The sequence below is a fragment of the Myotis yumanensis genome, unplaced genomic scaffold (assembly GCF_028538775.1).
Source record: "Myotis yumanensis isolate MYYU_CA2020_CCGP unplaced genomic scaffold, mMyoYum1.0.hap1 SCAF_8, whole genome shotgun sequence".
Classification (NCBI taxonomy): Eukaryota; Metazoa; Chordata; class Mammalia; order Chiroptera; family Vespertilionidae; genus Myotis; species Myotis yumanensis.
In genome coordinates this window covers 35,644,402-35,657,446 of record NW_027223759.1, presented here as the reverse complement: position 1 = coordinate 35,657,446, position 13,045 = coordinate 35,644,402, and the positions used below count along the sequence as shown (strand labels likewise).

At 56.6% G+C, this 13,045-nt stretch overlaps 1 protein-coding gene across 5 annotated transcripts in view; it reads left to right on the top strand.

Annotated features, from left to right (window-relative positions):
* Nucleotides 1-12,757, top strand: part of ANKMY1 (ankyrin repeat and MYND domain containing 1) — a 42,446-nt gene extending 29,689 nt beyond the window's left edge. For 2 of the 5 annotated variants that reach the window (XM_070422539.1, XM_070422537.1), the window contains 5 exons: nucleotides 1,494-1,607; nucleotides 1,935-2,100; nucleotides 4,756-4,834; nucleotides 5,478-5,638; nucleotides 12,337-12,757. In XM_070422539.1, coding sequence (XP_070278640.1) covers nucleotides 1,494-1,607; nucleotides 1,935-2,100; nucleotides 4,756-4,834; nucleotides 5,478-5,638; nucleotides 12,337-12,455 — 639 coding nt within the window. In that variant the 3' untranslated portion in view covers nucleotides 12,456-12,757. Of the gene's footprint in view, nucleotides 1-1,493; nucleotides 1,608-1,934; nucleotides 2,101-2,533; nucleotides 4,255-4,755; nucleotides 4,835-5,477; nucleotides 5,639-12,336 lie in introns of those variants that run through there. The other 3 variants (XM_070422538.1, XM_070422540.1, XM_070422541.1) reach the window with 3 other exon arrangements.
* The last annotated feature ends 288 nt before the right edge of the window (nucleotides 12,758-13,045 follow it).

Below are 13,045 nucleotides of genomic sequence, written 5' to 3'. Positions count from 1 at the left end.
ACCCACAGTGCACAGGGCTCCCATTTCTCCACATCCTCGGTAACACTTGTTCTCTTCTGAGTTTACTGTATAGTAACCATCCTGATGGGTGTGAGGCGGTATCTTATTGGTCTTATTTTAATTTTATTCATGACGTTGAGCATCTTTTCATGAGTTTGTTGACTATTCATATACCTCCTCTGAAGAAATGTCTATTCAAGTTCTTTGCCCATTTTAGAAATTGTTTTTTGTTAAGTTTTAAGAGTTCGCTCTGTATTCTGGACATTAATCACGTCTCAGATATGTGATTTAAAATATTTTCTCAGAAGCATGGGCCACCTTTTTGCAATGCAGTAGTGTCTTTTATGCACAGAAGTTTTTAATTTTCATGAGGGCCGGTTTGTCTACCTTTCCTTTTGTTGCCTGTGCCTTTGTTTCATATCCAAGAAATCATTGCCAAGTCCATTTTGGTGATGCGTTTGTCCTATGTTTTCTTCTAAGAGCTTGATAGATTTAGCATTTAAAGAAGCAGTTTTCGGTAGAATTCAATGCTTTTTCTCCATCGTTCCTTTATGGGATATGATTCCGTGCAACATGCTGAGCCCTCTGGAGCCTCAGTGGTGCATCAGGCTTGTATGAAGGTTGTCATGCTTTGCCTGAGGGAGGGGAGGGGAATAGAGGGGAGGGGGTGGACAGGAGAGGAGAGGAGCCTGGGCTTAGATCAGGGAAGCTTCTTCCCACAGCTTTGGAAAACTGGTTCCCACTCCACTCGCCATAGGCCTGGCATGACATCACCATCGCCATAAGGAATCCATGTATAAATTGTACTCATGCCCCCGAAACCCATGAGTTGGGCCTGGTCAGGCCATGCTGGCTGCTGGTGTTCGGTGGCATTTGCCCCCAGATGCCTGGTTCTGTGCCGTGAAGCTTCACACACAGTGTCACCAGGGTTTCCAAGTTTGTGAAGAATGAATGTTAAACAGGCTGAGAGAGAGACGACCCTGCCTGAGGGAGCCACCATGCATCCCCTAACACCGGCCCTGCCTGCAATGGTCAGCAGTAGACCCTACACAGACCAATGAGTGCCCTGCAGGTGATGGGCTATTTTTCACCTATTTATGCTGGGATACCCTGAGCCTGCTTGTTTGGTTAAATTTCCTGGCTAAAACTATAAAGCCATAAAGCCTCTTATTGAAGGCGCCTGCTCCTGGTCAGGATAGGGATGGGAGCCCTGTTGAAATTGGTGATAAATCTTGAGCTAGAGACCTTGTTGCGCTGTGTGCGAGAAGTCACACATGCACACACACCCCCACACCTGTGCACACCCACAAATGTGTACACGCCTACATGCATGTACACACATGCACATACATACACATTCACACTCACACACCTACACGTGCACACACCTACGCATCCACACACACATGCACACACCTACCTCCTCCACACCTACACACAATCCTGGCAGCAGGGGTGTTCACACGCATTTGATGCAGCTCTCTTCTCCACAGATTGACCTGCTCATCAATTATGGGGCTGACATCCTGGCCCCTGTGACACTCACGCAAGGGGACAAGGTGGCTGTGGGCACAGCCGTCGACTACGGGTATTTCAAATTCTTCCAGGTATGGCTTTGAGTTTCCTGTTGGTGATAGGGGCGCAGCTGGGGCCTTTAGCATCTCTTGGGCATAGCTGGGCCAAAGGTCCCTCATGCCTCCTTCCAAAGCGAGTCCCTGGCCTTCTGGAAGAGAAGACCTGGCACCCGGGCATGTGCAGGCGTGGCTGACTGTGCCTAGCTTTTGGAGTGCTCTCCTGGTTTGTCCTCACAATGAGCACCGACAGAGGATGTGTGCTCCCCACTCAGTCTCCCTCCCCAGGCCAGAGCTGGGAGTGGGACCCGCCCCCCCCGGGGTGGGAGCTGGTGCCCCGCGGTGACTGGCACTGTGCCGCAGGACCGGAAGATTGCCCACTGCCCCTTCCACACGCTGATGCCGGCAGAGCGGGAGACGTTTGTGGCCCGGAAGCGGCTCCTGGAATACATGGGCTTCCAGCTGCGCTCCGCCATCATGGCCAAGGAGAGCCTGTGGGACCCAAAGGTGCTGTGCTTGAGCAAGAAAGGTGGGTGGCTGTGGGTGCAGCCGAGGCCGTGTTTCCTGACAATTGTGGGATGGGAGGGGCTGGGCCAGGAAGGGACATGAGAGAGACCTGTCCTGCTGCCGCCAGGGCTTTAATAGGGGTGAGGACCACAGTCTTTTCAACAAACGGTGCTGGGACCACCGGTTATCCAAACATAAGAGAATGACATTTGACCCTCAGATAACCTATAAAAATGAGTTCAATTTGGCCTTGGCTCAGTGGTCAGAGCATCAGCCCATGCACCCAAGGGTTGTGGATTCGATGCCTGTCAAGGGCTTGTACCTGGGTTGCAAGTTTGCTCCCTGCGTCATGGTCTGGGCTCTAGCAAAAGGTAACCAATCGATGTGTCTCTCTCATATCGATGTTTCTCTCTCTCTTTTCCTTTCCCTCCCTCCATCCCACTCTCTCTGAAAAGCATATGTGAAAAGACAACTTATGGGAGAACATATTTGTCAATCATACATCTCATAAGGAACTTGTATGTAGAACAAACTGTTACAACTCAATAATACAGTAATTGAATTAAAAACTGGACAAAAAAACACGAATAGAAATTTGTCTGATGGTGGAGTGAAGGTACATGACCCCCTCGAGACTGGAAAAGGAGGCCAGCCGTTCCATGGAATGTGACAGCTTGTTGTAGGGCTGAATCGCTTTCAGAGATGGGATTGAGCAGAGGCAACTCCTCAGGCTGCACAGCTAGTCTCCACTGCTGGACAGTTGTCGCAGTAAAAGTTTTGTAGGATGGTTAAGGTACTAACAGCTGACCAGACAAAGGGACAGAGTTGCTGTTGGAGCCAGGAGCCGTACTCCTCCTGGTCATGTATGCATAGTTGCTTAGATTTGATGCCAGCACCTAGTTTGACATTTGTCTAGGGCTGTGCTGTTCTGGTCGTCACTGACAAAAATCTCTCTGGCTGCACTATGTCAGCCTACAGAGCCAGCTCGTCCTTGACTGGAAGGCCTTGGTATGCTGTTGAGTGCAGTTAGGTTCACAGCATAGAAACTTGAACGGAAAAGAAATCAGGCACAGAGATGGAGTCAGTCTTAGTTATATCGGCATCTACACAGATTTCTCTAAAGAAAGATCTAAATGGCCAACAAGCCCATGAGAAGATGCTCATCATTGGCCATCGGGGATGAACACAATGCACCACATGAGGTGTCACTTCAGTATGATGCTGTGATTAAAATGTAACGAGGTGAGGAGGAGGAGAAAGGGGAGCTTCCTGCCCCGCCGGTGGGAATGGGAACGGAAGAGGGGCTGGAGAGTCCTCAGATGCTAACCACAGAGTCACCACGTCACCCAGCAAATCCACTCCCAGCTCTGTGCCCAGAAGAAATAAAAATGTGTCCCCCAGCACCTGTACACGAATGTTCATGGCAGCACGGTTCACAAAAGCCAGGTGGGAACAACCCACATATCCAACAATGGATGAATGAATAAACAAGTCGTGGCAGATGCACATACGGAATGTTATTCACCCACAAAAAAGAGTGAAGCCCTGACACCGCCATGTGGATGAACCTTGAAAACATGATGCTCAGTGAGAGAAGCCAGTCACAGGGGACCATGTGTTGTATGAAATGTCTGGCACAGACAAAGCCACAGACCAGGAAGATAGGGGTCCCCAGGGGCTGGGGCTGGGGAGTCAGGGGCTGGGTCCTCTGGGGAGTGATGACGATGTTCTAGAATGGATTTTGTGGTGATGGCTGCACACCTGCGAATGCGCTAAAAGCCACTGAACTGTGTACCTTATAGGTGACTTGGGTGGCATGTGAGTTATATCTCAACTGATGCTCAAGAACGCCCTCCTCCCATTTTCATGTTTCCTCATAAAGAAGCAATCTGTGAAGCTCTGGCACCAGGCCCCTTGTATGTTTTTTTTTATTGTCACCTGTACCAGAAGCATCCTTGGTGCCACGTGGCCTTCCTAACATTGCCCTGGCAACGGGTGCACTGTCAGAGCTGGCTTCCTGGGCCCATGTCTTCATCCCCACCTGGCCTGAGTGCTGGTGGGCTCAGGAAGGGTAGGGGAGGAAGGAGGGCTCCCACTTTCCTGCTCTTATGGCCAGTAGGTGTTTCCTTGCAGGGTTCCTGTGTCTGAAGGGGTGGTGAGGAAGCAGAGGTTAGGTGGCCTTTCTAGGGGGGGATGAGGTGCTATTTAAAGAGAGAATGGTGCAGGGACATGGTGGAAATTGTGGTCATTATGGGGGACTCACTGCCCTCCAGACGCTGGCCTACTGTGCACCCTCCTGCAGTGTCCAGAGAGCAGAGCAGGGTCCCCCTCCTTCAGAGGAGGCTGTGGACTGGGCGAGGCCAGAGAAACCTGGTGCTGCCCCATGGCCTTTTAATGGCTTGGTGAGGGGGACAGTGAGTCTGTCGATGGCACAGAGAAAGGGCTGCAGATGGGTAGGCAAGCAAGAGGCCCTGGGCGGCCCAACACCTCCAAGCCAAGTGCCACTCTGCCTCCTGAGACCTGTCATGGGATGTCAAGGCTTGGGGTCCTGCCTCCTGAGGTGCCAGGTGGGCTTCAGGAGGGTGGTTGAGGCAGGCAGCCCGGGCTCCCTCTACCTGTAGATACTACAGCCCACGGGAGGGCCCAGGGAGACTAATGCAGGTCTCTCTGGGTACAGCGCAGATGATCCCCTGCCACAGGCTGAAGCAAAGGGACCCCAGCACGCCCAAGGACCCGCAATTGGAGGAGCTGGAGCAGTAAGTGGCCGTGTGGCCCCGCTCGCCAGGAGCATGGGCCAGGATGGGTGGCAGCAGGGGGCCACAGGGCACGCTTGAGGAGCCGCTCCATGTCTGGGGGGCAGCTGGGTGGGAGATGTGTGCTGCCTTGTGCACCCTGCGTCCCATACCCCTCCTAGCCCCTCCACGGGCCCCTTCCCCTAGAATAGTCTGTATATGTCTATGTGCCTTATTGGTCCCTGTGGGCATCCTGGACTGCATCCGCCCAGTAAACCCTGATGGATGGGTGGGCGATGGATGGCAGGCAGGGGTGGTTGCCCACCTGGGCTCATTTTCTTGCTGAAGCAGAGCTCGAGGGTATGCCCTGCTCACCCACAGCCCCGTGAGTGCCTGCTCAGAGCTGTTCCTCCCACAAAACACAGAAATCCTCCCCGCCTCACACTGTGGCACGTGAGGGTCCCACAGTCTCCTGCCCAGCCCTGTCTGAGCCCTCAGGTGGCATCTGGGCACGGTGCTTGTTTTCTGTTCTGAACGGCTTGTGCTGGACATCCCTGGACAGGACTTCAGGTCTCTGTCCGCGTGCAGAGGAAATGGGGAAGGTCCGGAGCTGGGTCGGTGGCATAGGGGGCAGGCACCGGCCGACGGCTGCGTGGCCCCCTGGCAGGACTCCCTTCTTCAAGTTCTGCTACCAGTGCGGCCGCTCCATTGGGGTGCGCCTGCTGCCCTGCAGCCGCTGCTACGGGATCCTGACCTGCAGCAAGAGCTGTAAGACCAAAGCCTGGGCCGACTTCCACGGCAGGGACTGCGGCACCCTGGCGGCCATCGGTAAGTCCTGGTGCCGGCCGGGCTGCTTGTGGGCCTGCTGCTTCTAAGGGCACAGGCACCAACCCGTGGGGTGGCCGAGCGAGGGTCCCCATCTTCCCTGAAACCTGTGCGATCCAACCCACTTTCCAGAGTCTCCAGTTGGGCTTGTGGGGGGACAGGGAGGCACTGAGCCAACCTGGCCTTTCCCCACCTACAGTGGACGCCATGCCCCATGTCCCCATGGCTCCTGTCGTGGGCCCGTCTGGTGGCTCCACTGGACACCTGGGCCCCCTGGTGGACACGGGCTTCCCTGGGCCACCAGCACTTGGCCTTGGGGCTGCTACAGGAAGGCTCCCCCTAGCCTGCCCCCTCAGGCGTCTCTGGGAATGTGGAGGCCAGCAGATGTCTGCTCTGGGGACACCCCCTCTCCCCACCCTCCCTTCCCTGGGAGTGACCTGAGGCAACCCCTCGCCAGGTGGTGCTCTGAGGGCGGCCTCGTGGGCCAGGCTGGGACTTGGCTGGGTGGGCTCTTCCTCAGGACTTGTCCCCGGTGCGGACGAGGGGCTGACTGGCCCTTGCCCTTGGACTGTGCCCTAGTAACCGATCCTCTCTGAGCTCTGACGTTCCCTGTCACCCCCGTTTCCCTCTGCAAAATGGGGCCTTTACTAACGGGCTCACTCTGGGGTGCATCCCAGACCTTGGTCACAGCTTCTTGGGCTCAGGGACCCCAGGACAGGAGCGGGGGGTTGCAAGGCTCCACCTTTGAAGCGCCATCAGTCGAGTACCCCACACGTGAGCAGGGTGCAAGGCATTGCCTGGCACCGCACCCTAGGGCTCTCGTCACCAGGCTGCCGCAGGGGAGCCAGCACACAGAGCTGAGCTCTCTTCCAGGCAGTATGGCCAGGAGGGCAAGGTGCATCAGGGTCTGTTCTCCTGTGCCCACCTGCGCCTCCTTGGGGGTGCCCCTTATGGGCCTCCTCTCTGCCAGTTCCTTGCCCAGGGCCCTACCTGGAGGAAGAGAGCCTCGGGGTGGAAGGATCTCTGTAAAGGAGCAGCACGCTCCATGCCAAAGCTGCGAGTCTCACCTGCCGGCACCCGCACCTGGGGGCCACCTGGGGCTGCACGAGGGACGGTGGCAATGATTTCCTCCTGACCTCACAATAAAGTGGTCCCACTGGGTGTGTTTTTAACCCTGTCTGTGCTGCTCAGCTGTACACGGGCCAGCCCAGAGCTTCCAAGGGGCATCCACGCTTCTCATCTCCACACGGGCCTGGCCATCTTTGGGCAGATGGGGGTCAGACCTGGAGCAAAGGTTCTTGCTAGAAGGTGCTCCTGTGCTTTGGGGACATTTGGCAGCTTCCCAGGAGCCCACATCTCTGCTCCCCATCCCAGGCTCAGAAGGGATGGGGTGAGGGGTGTCACTCATGTTCCTCCCAAGGCTCCAGGGTGTTGTCAGTGTGTGGCAGGTGTGTTCGGGGATAGTGGATGTGAAGTAACCATGACCCAGATGGAGGAGGCATGAGCTGACCATGAGTCAGGATCACGGCATGAGGATGGGTGGTGGGCTTGCTTTTGTGGAGGATGGAAGCGGGCAGTGGGAATGAGGGCAGAGTGGTGGGGGCAGGTGGGACAGATTGGGGAAGGGGCAAAGGAGCCTGTGCAGGGCCCCAGCCAGATTGACTCCTTGCTGGTCCAGGCAGTCCCGCCCGCAGCCATGGTTTGGCCTGGTTTTCCTGGTCTCTTGTCAAGATGGGGCTCCCTATCGGGAAGTTTGCTGGGGGCTCCGGGCGATGTTCCTGTAAGGGGCGAGGAAGCCTCTGGGGCAGAGGGGACCAGGATCCTGTGCTGCACCCAGTCAACCCCCCTTAATGTGGCCTTGGGTGAGTGGGTTCCGGGCTGGGGGCGCTTTCCTGGTGAGGCGCTGGGGGTAGGGTGTGAACCCCAAGAAGGGGTGTGGGTGGCTCCCAATCCATCCGCCAGCAGGGAAAACACTCTGAATGAGCACTTGTGAGCAGAGGTTACTGCGGAAGGTGCTCCTGCGCTCTGGGGACGTTTGGGGTTTCCCAGGAGCCCACATCTCTGCTCCATCCCAGGCTCCATCCCAGGCAAAAGGAAGAAAAGATAAATGACATTTATCCCTACACCTGGAAATCACCGTAGCTGACACTGCTGTGTGTCCTGCCAACCCCCTCTGTCTGTACAGACACATGCACACATGCGCACACAAGCATGCATGCAAGATACACGTGCACACCCACATGCACACGCATGTGCACTTGTGAAAGCATGGTCTGTATGTTTTAAAATAAGCCATGAACATCTTTCTTTTCTATTAACTATTTTTCTGCAACGTAACTTTCCCCAGGTGCAGTTTTATTTTTGTGCTGCAGGCAGTAGTTGCTCCTTGTTAGAAAAGACGACAGTGAAAACTACCCTGACCTTCCACTCAATGCTAAGCATCCTGAGCATGTTCTTTCCGATTTAATCCACACACACATGCACACGCACACACATGCACACACACACACACACACGTGTGTGCATCCTCAGCACCCCTGTGCACACTATGCTTTTTCACTCCTCCCCCCCACTTTTAATTAAAACAACGGCAATTTTGTGACCCTGACCTGCCTTCCCCACACTGTGTCATCTCACATGGTCCGCCCAGTGCCTTGTTTATGGGCATTTACGTCATTTTGCTCATTTGTCAACATGCGGCACATGCGTTGGCCTCGGTTTCCCTTTGGTGGAACTCACAGAGGTTAAGTGTCAGATTTCAGGAGTCCCCCCTGGTTCCTGCGCTCTCTGGGAGGGATAGAGCCTGTCTGCCCTGCACTCCTCAGGAATGAAGTTCCCTGTGTCCTGAGGAATTCATGGAAGTGTTACTGCCCTCACCCTCTCCACACCACGTGGCATTTGTTTCCCGCGTTCCGGTTGGGGGTGTGGCTCTTCCTGACTTGCAGGGGCTCCCTGGAGCCCAGCACCCTCCTCGTGTCCTCGGATCGGGGCACCTTCTCCCTCCCCATTTGACGTGCTGCCTGGGATTTTCTGTTCTGTGGAGGCTGCGTCTGTCCTGAGCTTCAGGGTCTGGTTTGCTGGGGACTGAGGAAGCCACCCCAGGCGAGACCATAGGGGGTGTGCACAGCCTCCAGCATTCTTGTTTTACCTGTAATTTTGCAAGCAGCCTAGAAGTAATGTTTGTGTGAGATGTGAGCGCCCCCCACAGCCAGCACATTCCCAGTGACTGGTGGTGATTGTCACTGCGCAGGAGCTCCAGTGCCTGCCGCAGGCTGGGCTCCGTGGTTAACCTGCATCCCTGGGACCCGTCTCCACAGGCTCACCCTTGTGAAGTGTGCTTGCTGCCACCCACCTCACTCAGATGAACAACGTCTTTTAGACCTTGTCACTTTTTCGTTTGGTTGGGGCCACATGCTCCGGGCAGTGGTGGGTGTTGCGCTGGGGTTTGATGGTTTAAGCTCACTTAGGATTGCCAGCCACTGCTCGTGCCTTCTCACCTCACATCCGGTCCTTCGGGACATCTGCTCAGCTCTTCGCAACCTGGCCACTTCCAAAACCTCCAGCCACCGCCAGCCCTAGCCCCTGCTCCAGTGCGTCTGTGTCCACGTGCAGGACGTCCATCAAAGTCCTTGCTGCTCCCCTCTGGCCTCCCCTACTAGTCACTGATGCCCCTTGTGCCTGGCTGTGCCCCCATCAACCTGGAGCGCTCCCTCCTCCTGCGCCCAGATGGAGGCCGCCACATCCTCCCTCCTCTGGGCATACTGCCCTCTGGCCTGCATGCTCTGGGCCCCCAGAATAGGGAAAGGACAGTGTGACAGGTCCCCTGTAGGTCCTCACCCTACAGGCGAGACTGCTGTTTGTGGGGGATGAGTGCTGTTGGTCAGCCCCACAGGGCGGGACTGTGCTCACAGCCGGTGCAGAGAGGGTCCTGGGCACCCATGGATGGGGAGACCCAGCTAGGAGTTCCCAGGTTCACCTCATGTCATGTGTCTCCTACCCACACTGAGTGACATCTGGTGGCCGTGATGCATCCTTGTCCTGCGTGCTGGGAGGTCGGCTCCAGGCTTGGCAGACGCGGGGTCCCTGCCAGTGCCTTTCCGGCGTCCGTGGCTCTTTCTTTATCCCTCCACGGCACACTGGCTGGTGCTGTGCGGTGTTAGGTGACAGTGGCAGCTGCAGGCCACCTTGTGACTTCTCGGGAATGCTCTCAGCCACCCCCTTCTCCAAAGACACAAGGCACTCTGTCTCCCGGATCGTTCCGGTCAGTCAGTCATTCGGCGTAAATCTTTAACTTCCTTTTGGGCTACATTTTGTCCCATTGATCTGTCTGCTATGTCGACAGGGTGGCGCACCCTCACCCATCTGGCCCGCAGCCTCGTGTCCTTGGAAGGCTGACTGCCTGGGCAGGCCACCCACCCCTGCCATCCTCACCACCTCTCTCCTCTGAGCTTCCTGCTCCTCAGGAAATTAGGTTGCCTCTGTCTTCGGAATGTATGGGAACTGGCCACTTCTCTCCACATCCTTGGCAGTTGCTGTGGCATCTGGGGAGGGTACCTCGTGACCCTACTCGGTGCCAAGCTCTGTACCACCTGGCCCAGCCCGACGGCAAGCAGTGAGGTGGGCTGGATGGGAGGCAGGGCTACGGAGATGTGGGGTGTTGCAGGGTGACAGATGGCGATTTCAGAGCAACCATGGAAGCCGGGGCTGCGGGGTCCTGGTTAGACGGACGGAAGGTGGGGTAGGGTGGGGTAGGAGATGGAGGGACCAGTCTGGAGGACACCACTCCCTGAGTCCCATGCCTGAGGGGTGACCAGGTAAGGTCAGGGGAGGAGAGGGACAGGAAGGTGGGAGTAGAGGGAGAGGGTCAGCTGGGGAGGAGGCCTGGGGACCAGAGAGGGTGTTGGTGTCGGGCTGGAATGTTGGTGATGTCAACAATGGCCTGGAATCTGCCAGCATCAAAATTCCTCCCAGGAGCCAGCGTGCTGTGCTCTCTGGAGAGACGGGCGGTGAGAGTGGCCAGTGGGGTCCCAGGAAGCATGGAGAAACCATAGGGCAGGAGCTGAGGGCTCCTTCCACAGAGCAGGGCCCACCTGCTCACCCTGGGAGCCTAGGGAGCCAGGCACCTGCCCACCTTCCCTCCGTCCTGTTGCGCTTCCTCTGGCCATAGGTGTAGACTGATGGTGAGCCAGGCACTGCCCTCCACCCCCACGGCTGAGGTCCTGGCTTAGTTTCGTGTGTGATTTGTGTTCTTGTTCACGGTCTTTCTTCGGCTTAAATGCCGAGGCGCTGTGGTGGCCCGCCGTGTCCTGCGGCCCATGGCTCTGTGTCCTGGGGAAGTCACTCTCCCTTCCTGTCATGTGTTCTGTGTCTTCTCCAGGTTTTGAAGCGTGAATCTCCATGTCTCAGTCCTTCTTTCATTCAAAACATGTTGTTTTGATTGTAGCACGCGGCAGGGACCCGTGTTCTTTTTCATGGCAATCGCCAGTGGCTGGGCCCTGTCTGTGAGGGGCCTCTTCTCCCCACCCCTCTGGCCCTGGAGACACCGCAGTTTCCAGAGTGTCAGACAGCATCTGTTGCCTGGGGTGGGTGCAGCTGCCACCCAGTGGGTGAGGCTCAGGCTCTCCTCTCCATGGGGGCGCCTTATTCCCACCGCCAGGTTCTTACAGCTCCCGCTGGCCCACCTCCGGGCACCCACCTTCTGCAGGGGGTCTAAGCCTCGGCTGCACTTGATGCCGTGTCCAATCTCTTTTTTTGTTTTTGTTTAAAAAATAGACTCGTTCTCACCTGACAGTTTCCATCTCTCCATTTTCCTCCCTGAGACCACACAACACTCAGCCGCCCTCCTCTCAGGCCCCGGGACTGTGACCTCTCAAACTAGACTCCCCTCGTGTTTTCTCCGGTTTCTTGTTCTCACCGCCGGTCTGGTTCCTGGTCGTTGCGTATTTTAAGACCTTGCTGGCTTGTTTCTCTGCTTCCCCAGGTCGGGTATGGAAATGGGTTTATGCTGGAAACCAGGAAAGTCCCGGTTCATAGTTTCAGGCCACACAAAGGAGGTGGAAATGTTTAGATTCTCCGAGGTTTCACTTTGGTGTGGGGTCCTGTCTGGGCAAGGCCTCATGTGTGCAGAGTTGGGGAGGGCTGGAGGGCCAGCTGGTCTCCTGGGATCCCACCCTCCAGTGTCCGTCGCCTCCCTAGACCCTGACCCCATCTCTGGCAGCCTTGACATGCAACTTGCCATCTGTCTTTGGTTTCCAGCAGGGACAGACCCCGTCCTCGCCCTCCTATTACTCACTAGGGAAAGAGGGTTGGGGGAATCAGCTCTCCGTCCTGGACCAGTGCTAGTGCTTTGACTGTAAACGTCATTTCTGGACAGAGGTTATCTCCAGGAAGAGAAATGTTGTCACCTGAAGGGGAGCAGAGCATGCGTTCCTGTGTGTTGGCACGTGTGTGTGCACACAGGTGTGTTGAGTGCACACTTGCTGTCTGTGGCTGTCTGCTGCCTGCCCATCAGTGTGGGTCGTCAGGATGTCTGTGGACTTCCAGATTCCTTCGAGGAATAATGGGATGGACGGCGGGCCGGGCTTGGGAGCCCAGGGGTGGTCTGGGCCTGGCCCATGGTGGGCAGGACGAAGACCCCGACGCAGCCCAGCGGGTGGTCCTGTGCTGAATGCCCATCTCACGTGTGCCCTCCCTTTCGACAGGAAGAAAGTACTTGTCGGAGATCAGGAAGAAGTTCAAGAAGTCCGTGAACAAGTACCCAGAGACCTTGGGGTTGCTGCTCCAGTTGAATAAAGTGTACACCAGCTACAGTCATGAATGAGCCATGGCTGCCCACCTGCCCCAAGGCTGAGTGGGCCCCAGCGCCCAGGAAGGGGGAGGAGCAGGGCATCAGGCACCCTGGGCTCATGGAGGCCAGGGGAGCAGGCAGCCACTGCTCTACAGGTACCCCCAGCCCCACTGCACCCAGGCTGTCAGGGGAGTCCCTCTGTGGAGCCTCATTCTTCCCTCCGGGGCGTGCTGTCCACCGTGTTGGGGGGCCCTGCCCCTCACACTCCGGGGGTCTGGGCTGGCGGCACTGAGCCCTCAGCACTCCAGGCTTCTGGGGAGAGGCTTTGCTGAATGTCTGCCAGGCTGCTGGTGTGGGCTGTGATGCCCAAATAAAGGAACTCAGCAGCAGCTCATGTGTCTGTGTTGGCTTCTAGTCTCTAGATGAGGAGCTGGGCTTTGCCCACAGTGGCACCTGGGCAGGGGGAACGGGGAGAGGACAGGGCTGGCAGCTTCGCCCCAAGGACCATGCAGGCCTTGGCTTGCGGAGGCATGGTGGCTGGGGCAGTGGTTCCACTCTGGTGAAAGACGCAGGGCACAGCGGACTCTAGAGCCGGATGGCACCTTCAGGACATGCCACCAGCC